This window comes from Xyrauchen texanus, chromosome 2 (genome assembly GCF_025860055.1).
Source record: "Xyrauchen texanus isolate HMW12.3.18 chromosome 2, RBS_HiC_50CHRs, whole genome shotgun sequence".
Classification (NCBI taxonomy): Eukaryota; Metazoa; Chordata; class Actinopteri; order Cypriniformes; family Catostomidae; genus Xyrauchen; species Xyrauchen texanus.
Window position 1 is genome coordinate 41,058,570 of NC_068277.1, and position 14,009 is coordinate 41,072,578.

General features: G+C 41.8%; 1 protein-coding gene across 1 annotated transcript in view; it reads right to left on the bottom strand.

The window, feature by feature from the left end:
• Positions 1-14,009, bottom strand: part of itfg1 (integrin alpha FG-GAP repeat containing 1) — a 186,089-nt gene that overhangs the window by 131,577 nt on the left and 40,503 nt on the right. Inside the window, exon 7 of the mRNA XM_052149066.1 lies at positions 7,289-7,338. Within this exon, the coding sequence (XP_052005026.1) occupies positions 7,289-7,338 (50 nt within the window). The remainder of the gene's footprint in view (positions 1-7,288; positions 7,339-14,009) is intronic.

The window sequence follows — 14,009 nt, forward strand, 5'->3', positions numbered from 1 at the left end:
TGTCCAAGAGCCAGCTGGCCCTCAATAGTCCTTGTTCCTCCATTGCCCAAAAGCTCCAGTTTCTCCAAAACTAGACACAACCACACAAACCAGTGAATCTTTTTCCAATAATATTTTATGATGCAACTCTGGCTTATTTTTAAGAAACAAACAGGGTTATGGGAAACACTACAACCAGTTGTGGAGCATTTATTTAACTTTAAAATATACTGTATAAATAAAATATTGATTTTGTGTGTAAATTCATAGATTGAGAACATGTACTTGTGTTTTTTTTTCTAGTTTGTGTACAACTTGATAAACAGAGCTGGTTTGTGTGGCTGATGAAGAGCAATACTCAAGTGCCTCTTTCCTCTGGCTGGACTGTGTTTATCTATCTCCACTGAAAGCTCCCAAGAGCCTTAACTCTGAAGCTGCGGGCATGCATCTGGCAGTCATGTATAATATCGATTGCTGTCTGATTGTAAGAGGCAGTTCAACTGTAATGTGATTGTGGCTTATGTAAAGGTAATGATGACTTGACTTGTTCACCCTAATCTTCTCCATGCAGAATGAGGCAGTGTTGGGTCACAGGGTCTCATTGGATTGATTGAACATTGATGTCAATAGGAAGGGTATGTAACAGTGAATTGTTGGGCTCGGGGGTATGTGTGTAAATGTGAGTGTGTGTATATTGTTGCAGAATGACTAGACTGAATAAATGTTCTTGAGGGGAAAATGTCTTCAGAGACAAGGGCAATCATTTTTATTGATAATTCACCATCATGATAACAAAGGTAAATTAATATTGGATGTTAATATAAAACATGTATTTCTAAGCAGACAATTTGTTTGGTGATCAAGATTGAGTGCTATTGATGGTCATTTTAATCTGGCCTTTTAAATATACATCATTCCTTAAGGCAGATCTTGAACATGTATTTTCATTCAAGCTTCAGTTGCTCTTGAATATGGAGATTATTTAAAAGATATGAACTGTTTGAAGAACATTCAGATCCGCTTAGCAATGGGCAGTTAAAAATGACCAGAAAGCACAATTCCAATCGTAAAAGCTATAAAATACAATGTTCCATATAATTCTCTGAGGGCTGTTGGAAGTTTTGCTCATGCTTGCTTACAAATGCTGAACAATGCAGTTTGACAATCATTTGCAAACAGAAAGCATTCTTTCATAATGGGAGTGCCACATTATAAAAGATTCATAAAGGGAATTGCACTAATTAATTGTCGTTTTTCAACAAAAAAAGCTCTTGCTACACCATATGCATGTTAAATTGTATAGGCTTCGAGCAAACAGAGCAGAAAGGGAACTTCAGAGTGTATATATATATGCATATAGAGGAGTCTGATCTCATGTACAGTTATACATGTAGCACATGCATCAAAAATAAAAGAGACAGATAGATTTGACCTTCTTAAAATGATCACAGGAATATTGACATGAATATACGATGCAGCCTGTGTTAAAAACAGAACTAAAGCCATCATGTGCGATAAGAGTGCAATGTTACCATCTATAGAATATAGAGGGCTCAGGCCTAGAGGGGATACAGATCCAATGAAACAGCCTCATCACAGTACTGATGAGGCTGCCTTATCTCCTCCACAATTTGGCACAATCACAATTGAAAGTTTATCACATTCACCAAACAGATTACATATAAACTACATGGTCTGACTGAGGTTGATTGAGGCTCTGGCTTGTGTTGGATTGTAAACACATTGATTGTGTGGCTCTTGCAGAATAGACAAAATGCATATTTAAGTACCGCAGAGCACCGTTTTTGTACGCAATTGTGTGTGAAAGCTTAGTGAAGGCATCCTCAAAACTCAGCGCGATGAATGTGTGAGGAGGCTTTAATATTTTAATGGCAGCCAAAATCACAGTCATGGCTTTTCATTTCTTTTTTTACCTCATCACTTGAGCAGAGGAAAAATAAAAAAGTCACAGAGTTAAAGAATCAGAGGGCTAATATTTTCTGGCTTGTTTATTTGGTCGGCACAAATCTGTCTAGCTGCTAAAATGACTGATGGTGTCTTGTATTACAGTAATATCTTTGCATGCAGTCTACAGCTCAAGCGTTTCAATTTAAACAAACATGAGATCTTCCGCGTGTGAGTGTGTGTATAATTAGGGCTGGGAATGAGTGTTTAAGAAAAGCAAGATGAAAGTAATTAAACCGGTGTGTGGTACAGGAAGCAGAGAGCACTGGCCTGTGACCAAAACTGTTCAACTTAAAATCTCACAGTAAAGTGGCAGGATTACTGCAGTTTTACAGGGAGAGTTTCCCATGAGTTTAAGGTGATAGTGCATACATACGTGTGTGTGTGCAAACTCAATGCTGAGGGTGTATGTGATAATTATGTGTTTAAATCTAAGAGTCAGGAATGAAATACTAGTCACTAAGCAGATGTGTATTTTATGTAGATCCCTGTGGAGATGGGGTCATGGCAGAGCGCCATGCTGCGTGGAGTGAGGCCAGGGGAAATGAGTGATGAATGATCTCCACCTGAGCTTAACACCTGTCTTGTGTTTCAGTGAGGAGTGACAGGAGTATTTAAGGAGACAGTGGCAGAGGGAGAGAGAGAGCCCAGTTGACAATCTGCCTGTATGCTGCCATTCGCCATGCTGAAAAGCAGTGTTCATTTGTTTTCCACCTTTGATTTATTTGAGAGTTTTCAGTATTTCTGTTATCACTACTGAGTGAACAGTTTTTGTCATCTCCTGCTTCCTCATTCCCTGTACCCAAGGGATTTGTTACAATGGAGTCCTCATCACCATTGGCTGACATCATCAAGACCCTGGCCCTCAGGCCCTCATGGAGCTTAGTTTCAAACAGGAGCAACGGTTCGTGGTGCTCCTGCGAACCCAGGCATAGGACCAACAGGTGTTCCAGAGCAGCGACACCGGCCCCCACCTCAGATCACCCTTGCCACGATGGGCCCCCAAGACTACCCAGAGGCTTTCGTGGATCTCTTTGTATGGCTTGCCCAAGTTGCAGTGTGTGGTCCGACAACTGCTGCTCCTGTCTGGGGAGGCCCAGCTCATGGCAAAACAACTAACTGTGGCTTACCTGCTGGAGTACTTCGACCTAAAGCGACCATCCTGCAGCTTGTCGGCCGGAACCAGGAGCAACATCGTCAGAGCTTCCGGGCGCTGAGCCATGGGGAATTCATTCAGCCATTTGTCCGTGATGCAGATGCGATAGTCAACGTGTTGATGCTGGAGCAGTTCATCGACCGGCCGCCGAAAATAACTGCAGAGCTTTTCGCGCTCTCCCTCCCTCTGCCTCTTCTCCCTCTCTACCCATTCCTGTTCCTGTCCCATAGAGGTGGGCATTAATTCCCCCAAAGCCCACTCAGTGGACCCATGGGGTTGGAGAATCTGTGGCTGCAGGTGTGGGTGGAATGTCTGGGCAGGTGTACTGGCGCTGCAGGAAGCCGGGCCACTTACAGGACAAATGCCCGGTGATGGATGTGGGGGCGGCTGTACCGATCTTTGACCCACCAAATGCCACCCCCAACCTAGCAGGGACGTACCAGATACTTGGGTTCGGGTTGTAATCAGACCTCGATTCATCAATGCTTGGTTCAAGGTGAGACTATGTGCTGTCAAGGTGAGGTGTGTGCATGGGGATATTCACGAATACCCTCTAGTGCCTGTTACTATTCAATTTCAGAAGCAAAAACATAGAGGTGGCGGTTAGTCCTCGCCTCACCCATCCACTGATTTTGGGTACAATTTGGCCAGCATTTCAATTATTATTGAGGAGCATTTGTGTGGATGGGTCCTGCAGCAAAGTGTATCGTTGCATATTTTATGATTCGCTTGCTGGGCAGGCGGTGTCAGGGCGTCTAAGTCAGCTCCACATCGGGAAGTCTAAGTGTGGCAGGGCGGAGGGCGGGGCCGGGTTGTGATTATACACACCCAGTCCCTTATCAGGCTAATTAAGCCTCCGAGAGAGATAAATGCTGATTGCGGGCGGTGGTGCGGGAGAGAGAGATAGTTTGCGGACATGTCCTTCGTGTGTGTGTGTTTGTCTTTTGTTTAAGTTACTCATTAAAATATTATTTACATTGCCAAGCCGGTTCTCACCTCCTCCTTGCCCATTTAAACCCCTTTACACTCAGCTTCCCCAGCCCTTAGAGGATTTCCGGCAGGGGACTTCCCTCTGAGGCAGACACAAGATGAGACCCTTTGGCATGCCTTTGACCAAGTGAAAGAGATTGATAGTCAATGCCTCCAGAAAGATATTGCACTCTCATACCCGTATTTTTTTATTATTGTGGATCGGTTGAATTGAGGGACACAGGACGATGTGACAAAGGAGGATACAACCCAATTGTTAGTACAGAAGAGCTGTTGGGAAATGTTATTCCATAAGGCTCATTATAATCCGATGGTGGGGCATTTAGGGCAGGAAAAAGCAATAAAACTTTTGATGGCCCGTATCTATTGGCCGGGCATTCGCTGGGATGTTCGCGGGAGGTGTGAGGTATGCTGTGAATCGATCAATTGATCGAGGTCCCCTCAAAAGAATTGGCATGCAAGTCATCGGGCCATTAGAGTGGATGGGACATGGGCATCGCTTTGTGTTGGTTCTAGTGGACTAAGCAACTTGATATCCGGAAGCAGTGCCTTTGCGCAACATCGCAGCACGTAGTGAGGCACTCTTCAGAATAATCTCCCAAGTGGGGATTCTGAAAGATATACTCACTGATCAGGGCATGACATTTATGACATGTACACTATACAAACTGTATGAATTATTGGGGATTAAATCGATTCGGTCCAGCATTTACCACCCTAAAACGGATGGCTTGGTCGAACGATTTATTAGACACTAAAGAATATGATTCTTAAGTTTGATTACAAAGATGCTCGAAATTGTTTATGAAGTGGCTTGAGCTCCTATTATTTGCAGTACGAGAGATCCCACAAGCCTCGACATGGTTCTCCCCATTTAAATTATCATACGGGCGTCAACCATGCGGAGTGATTAAATCTAAGAGTCAGGAATCAAATACTAGTCACTAATCAGATGTTTTTTTTTTGTAGATCCCTGTGGAGAAGGGGGCATGGACGAGTACAGTGCTGCGGGGAGTGAGACCTGGGAAATGAGTGGTGAATGATCTCCACCTGTGCTTAACACCTGTTTGTATTTCAGTGATGAGTGGCAGGAGCATTTAAGGAGAGGAGACAGTGGCAGAGGGAGAGAGAGAGAGCCCAGCTGACAAGCTGCCTGTGTGCTGTTGTTCGCCGTGCTGAAAAGCCATGTTCACTTGTTTGCCACCTTTGATTTATTTGAGTTTTCAGTATTTCCATTATCGCTACTGAGGGAGCAGTTTTTGTTTAAATAAAATAGTTTTTTTTCCTTTGTTGGAATCGCTGTCTCCGGTTCCTAATTCCCTGAACCCAAAGGATTTGTTACAATCCCTTAACCTTCTTTCAAGGAATATGAACAAAGCAGACACTAAAATGGAGGCATCAGATGCGAATAGCAATTGCCCATCACTCTCCCTCTTTAATCACCCACCCACTTATTTAGTCCCTATTCGCTCGCTCTCTTCACTTTTAGCTCCTAATTCATTATTTCCCCTCCCTATCGTTTTCACAGCACGTCATCTTCTGCATCCTTCCACTTTTGTCATCAGCCTCTCGCTCTCAAAATGAAATGATGAGGCACCCTGCGGGAGGAAAGGTGATCTAACCAAACTCTGGCCTTCAGCATCTCTGAAGCACTTTCAGCAGTGGAGCACTGCAAACTCAAGCAATGATGTACAATAAAATAGGGCATTGAGAAATGCCTCCAAAAAAGCTTCAGTCCTTTAAACAGACGGACCAGTGACCTTTTACAGTAGGCTAGGGTCACTGTGGCACACTATTCATTCTCTCGCTCATTTTTCAACTATATCATCTGCTATTTCTATATTTTCTTACCTACTCAGAGATGCTCCTTTATGAATGTTTTTCTCAAATGTTTTCACAGCTTCTTTAAGCCTTGCCATCCTTCCTGCTCTCTGCCATCACTTTTTTCCTTCTCCCTACTTTTCGACTTCTGTCTGACCTCTAACTATATTCTTTCAACCTTCTCATATAATACAGAGAAGGAGACTCAGTTGAAGTGTGTTACAGTAAAACCAACCGCATATGCTATATAATAATAGCGGTAACCATATAATAATGAATCCCGGAACAATTGACACATACACCCAACACACAATTATGGCTTTTTCCACACCGTTCGGATTACACCAATTTGTGACACTTCCGTTTGGTTTGTTCAGAGCCCCAGCCATGTTTCAGAGCACTGAGACAAGCGGGAACCACAGCCAACCCGAAGAAGTGTGCAATTTGGCGGGTGGAAGTTAGGTATCTGGGGTTCCACTTGGGTCATGGGCAGGTGCGTCCACAGGTTGGCAAAACCACAGTGATCGCAGCCTGCCCGGCGCCAAGACCAAAAAGGGGGTAAGGCAGTTTTTGTTGCTTGCTGGCTATTACCGAAGAGTTGTACCTAGTTATTCTGATGTCACCAGCCCGCTGACTGACCTTACTAAAAAGGGGGCTCCCGATCCGCTCAAGTGAACATAGTCATGCCAACCGGCCTTCATAAAGGTAAAGTCTGCACTGTGTGGGGGGCCACATTTACATGCACCTGATTTCTCTCTCCCCGCATTGCTCCTGACTCCTCCATTGCACAAGAACTAAGATCCATTACATTTACATTAGGGTGTTTTATGTCATATTGTATGTAGTATAGTTAGGCCTTATGTTTACTGCATTATTTTAGTGTCACCCTGATGGTATTTTGTGTTTGTGTGAGTAACGCTACACTGCCTCTACATGTGTATTGGCGATTGCTCCTTGAAGGGCCGCTTTTGATTAACTTTGTCATTATGTGGCCTTCTAATCTTACTACAGTGTTTAACAACACATTTTAGAGTGAAAAGAAGATTTTTTAAAACTTGAAGTTTATATCATTTAATAATATAAACAGTAGTGAACCATATAAATATACAGTAATCACAATGAAATCCTGTAATGCCTTAAACATGGTCACTGTAATTTATTATACATTTTTTTTATTGATTTCTGGCAACCACAGCTGCCAGAATTTTCCTGTTAGTAGAACAGATTGTATTTTATAAGGCAAAAACATGATGGAAACACAGTCTACCACCTGAGTACTCACATCAGTCCAACATCAAAGAGAGCAGCCAAATTAAAACTCAATGTTAATACACAAGTGTTAAAGATAAAAGGACTGTAAATAATGCTGTGATCTACCTTATTGATCCAGGTTTCGAATTCATTTGATTTGGTGGTGAGGAACAAATCTGTGAGAAAAGAAAAGAGGGGGAAAGAGAAACAGAGAAAAAGAGATCATTAGTTATTTCTCAAAATGACCAAGGCTTTCTTTGCTTTTTTTTGGTTGATACCATTGTAAAGTAAGCTGGTACTGAAATGAGTCTAAGTCTCATCACCAACAGATGGAATTATAGATCCCTGTAACAGAAAGAGAAACAGACCAGAACCATCTTGGCAGCAGCACAATATTGCAGAGTGAGAAAATTGGCTGAGACACGATCAAACATCAGGGGAGCTTGGAGGAGGGAAACAGAATATTTGTTTGAAACACACAGAGAATAAAGAGTCAAGGAAATCGAATGATGTGAAACTGTAAACCATAAGTTTACTCTATTGATATATGTAACACAACCTCAGTCTTGAAACAATCTAAACTCAGTTCAAGCCATGTGCCACTTCTAGTGAATGTCTTTTAAATACTAACAGTTTTAGACGTGCAATAAATTGATGCTGTCCCCTACATCACAATCAAGACTTGCATGATTCCATCTGTGCTGTGTCCTTCTCTCAATAACCAGAACACACCATATGTATTATCAAGCATGATTCTCCTAACAGAGTCCGATATGGAGTTATTATCCTGATTGGCGCAGGCGAGTGGTGTCATTTTCTCTTGTTGTCAATGTTTTTTTCTTCCTTTTGTGTGATGATGGCTCCATTTTAGAAGCCTGAATGTTGTTATGGAGATGGAGCAAGAAGCTTGTAACAGCCCCCATGTTCATCTTTGTGAGAATTACATATCTTTCAGATACAGCAGTCACATCAATGCTCCAGGTGCATCAAGGTGACAAAATGCAAGACAGAGTCATGAAGAAAACAGCATTTTTCTTGCTCTTTTGAGAAGAAGAGAGTTTGATGTTCTATGTAGACATTGTTCTATATAAACACACATCACTGTGTCCTAACAAGGCATGACACGTCAAATAGATAAATTGAAGCGTGAATCGAATCATTCTGAACCATCAAGCAAAAATCATTTGTGAATCGAATACGATTCATTGTCAATCCAAAAATTGCTAGTGCTAAGGTTAGCCAATAATAATGGAGATCATTTAGCAATGTTGCTAAACATTTTATGGGAACTTAAAGGACAAAGGAAAAATAAATAAATGTAATGCTACAAATGTGTTGAATATGCCACTTTTTAAAGGAATAGTTCACAAAATGTTTTAAATGATCTAATCATTTACTAATTCACTTTTAAAAGTACATTTTTACCATAAATCTCAACTTACACTTTAAAATGTGAAAGCACTGTGCATGTAAGCATAGTAAAACAGGACTTCTATGAATATGAATCTGTTTTTCACCCACACTCATCATATTGGTTTTGGAAGATATAGATTTAACAACTGAAGTCTTATGGATTACTTTTATGCGGCCTTTATGTGATTTTTGGAGCTTGAAATGTCTGGTCACCATTCACATGCATTGTACGGACCAACAGAGCGGACATATTCTTCTAAAAATCTTTGCTTGTATTTTGCAGAAGAAAGTCATACATATCTGGGATAGTATGAGGGTGAGTAAAAGAGAATTTTCATATTTGGGTGAGCTATCCCTTTAAGACAAATAAGAAGGCAGAGATGCAGTGGTGGAGCTTTACAGCCAGTGTCATAAGGTAGGTCGAAGCAGACATTTGGAGTGATTAGGGCATCTGTGCTAGCACTGACCTATAAGGATACAAAAAGCGCAGATACAGAACTCAGAGTTGGAGCTCCGACTGTAAACCTTTGTCCTCAGTGTCTCATTTTGTTCTTTTTCATAGAAAAAAAAACTATTCTCTCCCTATCTTACCCCTCAAGGTCTCACACAAACCATCTCTTATCCTCCTGGTCCTCTTTTCTCTCCATCGGTAAAGTGGTGTTCCCGGTGGGGTTGGAGCACTCGCTGGCAGTGGCTGATGAGGTGCGGAATAAACAGCTTCATTAATCAGACTTAGAGCAGTGCCACTGGTACAGTTGGCTGATTACACTCAGGTCTGCGGCCTCACATGCACACACATACACATGCATGCACACACACCCCTGAACGTTCAATGGCATACACCACTTAGACAGTGAGTTTACTTTGAAGACTTTCTGCTGATGTGTAAAAATAGCAGTTTCTAACTACTTTCATTCTAGGTGTCTAGAAAAAAATGCTACAAACAATAACGTTTCTAACACATTTAGCAAACGACAACTGCAGAACATTCTTTATTTGATGAAATTTGCTTTCAATTCTGACACCATGGGCTCTAATTACCTGTCATTTAAAAAATATTTGAATCCCTCTCTGGCATTAACACAATTCAATTTAATTTAATTAGTAAATCCAATCTTACTAAACACTGTCTTTGGTGGGTGAACTTCAGAGGCGTGCCAGCTAAACAAAGATGTGTTTTGGCATTTATGCACTTGTATTCAGGGAAGGTGAAATTGCTGAAGAGCTAAAATGATTTTGTTCCTAAGAATAAAAATATAATACATTTGTGAAAGTAAAAATTTAGAATTAGAATTTATATTAAGGACCATATAAACGACAGGGTTAGATATTCAATGTGTGCTCCACGATAGCTAAGACCATTTGACTTCACGTACTCTGAATCTGTCAAAAACTACTTTGCTTTCAATTAAGCTTTTAAAATGCTCAAAATGAAGGGTTTTTCAATTCACCTACATCTCTGTTTCTCAAGGACATTTAAATTGGTTTCTAGTACAAAGTTAACCAGAAAGTAGTCTCAGGTTCAGATGGCATGGCAACAATTCCCCACGCACCAGTCACTGAGCGTTTAATGTAGATTTTTCACAAGAATGGCAAGAGCTGGCTAAAATGTTCAGCTCCAAGTTCACTAGTTGACAGCAACTTCTTGCAGTTGCACGTCAGGCACAAGTTTTACAAGTCTGCTAGGATACAAAGATTTGCTTACAAAGCACAGGATGCTACAATGGATGCTTCCAAAGAAGAGCTAGAGTAGTTGGTGGAATTTGACAAAGTTGGCAATCTTTGAAGAAACAATTATTTTCAAGATGTTCAAGAGTTTTATTTCAGGTACTATATTTTGAGTAGCAATTATACAACATTTTCTCAAGTGCAACTGTATACTCTGCTTCATTTTCAGAGTTATGTCAATTAAATGTCTGTACTTGGCTAATATCATTAAGATAATTTCTTATGTGGTGACTTTACAACCTTGGAGACTACTGTGTTATTATTTGAATAATTAATCACTTTGTTGCACACATGTGTATCATTGAGGGATCATCAGTATGAATGTGCCCTTAAACGGCATGTACAAAAATGTCTAATATGCAGTAGGTGGGGTGCAAATACATTTACAAGATTGTTCAAGGCAGGGCTCTAGAGTGTGAGCATTTCACACGCATTTGCAAATTAAAATTACTGCATGAAAAAAACAGCAAGGTGCGGTGCAGTGGTCCAAGACATCCATGTAGCGCAGGTTTTCATTGAAATACTATTGAAAAACAGCATATACGACGAATGTAGAAACTTGTGTGACTAGACTATCAGTAGTGGATCCTAGCATAGGCTAAAATATTACATAGTTTTGATTTAGATTTTTATTAGACGCAACATATTTCCCATATTTCTATCGCACAGTTGTGTTGACTTTACTATTATTCTAAAATGTGCAAAAAATAAATAAAGTGACCCTATACTTTTGAATGGTAGTGTAGGTAAATACAGCTTTCCATTGTATTGTGGAAATAACTGAAAACATGCATTCATTTATCTTTAATTAGATTTTTAGTTTATTAAACATTATGAAATGTACTTGACTAAAATGGCTAGATAGGGTGAATTTAAAATTATTATTTAAAATGTTTTTGTAATTTTTTTATGTGACATTTTTTCTGGTTTGGTTGCTTGGTGCTTCAGAACTCCTAAACCCGAACCTGATCAAGAGTATAGTTACACCACGACACAGGATTGCCTCAGTGGTCGCCTTTACATTATTCATTTCATTGTCTGGTTATTTTTATAAAATGAAAATTCTCATATCATTTACTCGCCCTACTGCCATTCTGAGATATTCTTATAAAATGTTTTGTTTGTGTTCAGCAGAAAAAATAAATTTATACTCATCTAAGATGGCATGAGGGTGAGTAAATGATGAGAGAATTTTCAGTTTTGGGTGAACTATCCCTTTACTATGTTTTGTGTGTTATAGCATACTTCTGTAAAAAAAAGTTGCCAGTATCAAAAGGTTGTTAAGGAGGGCGCCACATCGGAAGCAAAAGCACGTCATGAGGCTCAGTGCAAGTGGTTAATTTGTTGCAACAAAACAGGTAAAGCTTAGCTTCTTGAAGAAGCAATGATAACTCAAGTCATGGGACATGACTGGGAGTGCTTTGTGGTGGAAAAAATATTATTATTTGAAAGAAACTCTCAATTAACTGTTAAACAAGCATGTTATGTTTATGCCGCTACTTTGCTCCAGCCAATCTGCACAAAATCAAGTGTTCTTTCAGACACAAATGACCAATCTAATTGGTTAATCAGAAGCATTGGAAAAATAACAGGAAGTGACAGAGAGTAATGCAGGTCTCAGACAATTAATCAAATTGATTTGATTAAACATGCTGCAGTAATGAATTAAAATATGATTTGATTAGTGCTCCGATTAATTTTATGCTCTCATTTACTTCAGTAACAGCATGCAGGTCTCGCCATTGCTATGTCCCACAATTTACCAGCATTTTCTGGGAACATGTATGGAAACTTGTGTTTTTTTAATAATGTATTTGTTGTTTTGTTTGTTTCTTCTTTTTTTTATGACCAAGTTAACACAGTACCTCTATTAAGGCATTAATATTTGAATTATATAATATATATCAGAATTTAATTATTAAGGAGCACATTTAGGTTCCCTCTCGAGAGGTCTCTCCTATTGCGTAAGTAGCTTACGCTATGGGAAAACTCAGTTTCTCGAGAAATATTGAAGTCTTTATGTAAAACGCATTGCAGCTGCACAGCAGACAGCAATGAGCGAGGCAGCGCATCACCTTGATATCCTTTTACTAAGCTACTTTGCAAGTGTTCGCCTCTGTGACGCTTTTTTGTCATTTAGTAAAAGAGCAAATTCGAGGCGTTGTTTCAAATGCCTTCGACCTGCGCCTCGTGCAGAGGCCCTCTTCCTGACGGGGACCGTCACATTTTCTGCGCTCGCTGCCTGGGACCTGACCACGCAGAAGCTCCTCTCACTCGAGGCGGATGCCCCGAATGTGACTCCCTGGGCCTCACCGAGCTGCGCGCTCGCTTTGCCGCCTTCGCCGCGAACGAGCCTGCTACCACCGTGCTGCCATCCCTGCCGCCAGTTCAATTCACGCAGGCAGACCAGCACTCCTCCGGAGCGGTGGGTCTCGTCTCGTTCGGCGCGTCAGGGGACGACGGTGAAAAGGATGACAGCCTTTCCATTGACGCTGCATCCGACGACTGGCCGGGCTCGGCCTTCGACCCCGTGCCGTCGACATTAGCGGACACGAGCAGGGGCACCAGCATGGACTCAGAGATCGTCCGCATCCTGTCCAAAGCCGTGGAAGACCTCGGGCTCGACTGGTCTTCTCCGGAAGAACCCGCCCGCAGCCGGCTGGACGAGTGGTTCCTGCAAAGGCGCCGGCAGGCCCCTCAACAGAGACCCTCCCCTTTCTTCCCCGAAGTTCACGACGAACTCACAAAAGCAAACGGACCACTCTCTCCAAAACGTGTAAAACATTACCCAGTCCCCTTACAGGCGGCTGGAAATGTCTGTACAGCAGTCAATGGGCCAGTCACAGAACTTGCTCACCTGCAATCAAACGCCGTTTTTAACGGCAACACAGAGAAATCACAAAAAGAGTAATTTTCTGCCTGTGTCACTAAGGGGTCACGTGTCCACACTAAAGTGCGCATTCCCACATATCAATACTGTCCAAACAGTGCCGAATACTTCCCCAGCTCCAGCTGGACGCCCCATAAATGTAGATCGTGTGCCTATTGTCATGTATGCACCACTACACACAAGCACTGTTCCCACAGTTATAAACACTTCCCCAGTAAAAGCGGGAAATACTATAAAGGTAGCGCGCGTGCCTGCTGTCATGCATGCACCCCTACACACAAACACTTTATGCATGGCCAGAAACCCCCCGCCGCGAGTGGGAGGCTTTATGAAAGTGGCGTGCGTGCCTACTACAGTATATGCACCCCCACCCATAAGCGCTGCCCATACAGTTTCAAACAGTTCTCTGGCTCATGCCGCGAGCATCACAGATGCGACGCGCGAGCCAAGAAACTCCCCGCTAAGAGCAGGAAGCTTTATGAAAGTGGCGCGCGTGCCTATTACAACGTATGCACTCCCACCCGTAAACACTGTCTATACAGTTTCAAACATTTCTCCAGTTCATGCTGCGAGCATTACGGAGATAGCACGCGTGCCTGTAATCTCACACGCACCCCTGCACTCGGCACTCAACAAAGCTGCTCAGCGCGCTCCCGCGCCTCTGAGAGCTGTAAGCTCAGTGTTAGCACAAGGCAATTCGCTGGCAGGGCCCATACGACACACAAAAATCACAAAAAGAGTCATTTTCTGCTTGTGTCACTAAGGGGTCACATGTCCACACTAAAGTGCGCATTCCCACATATCAATACTGTCCAA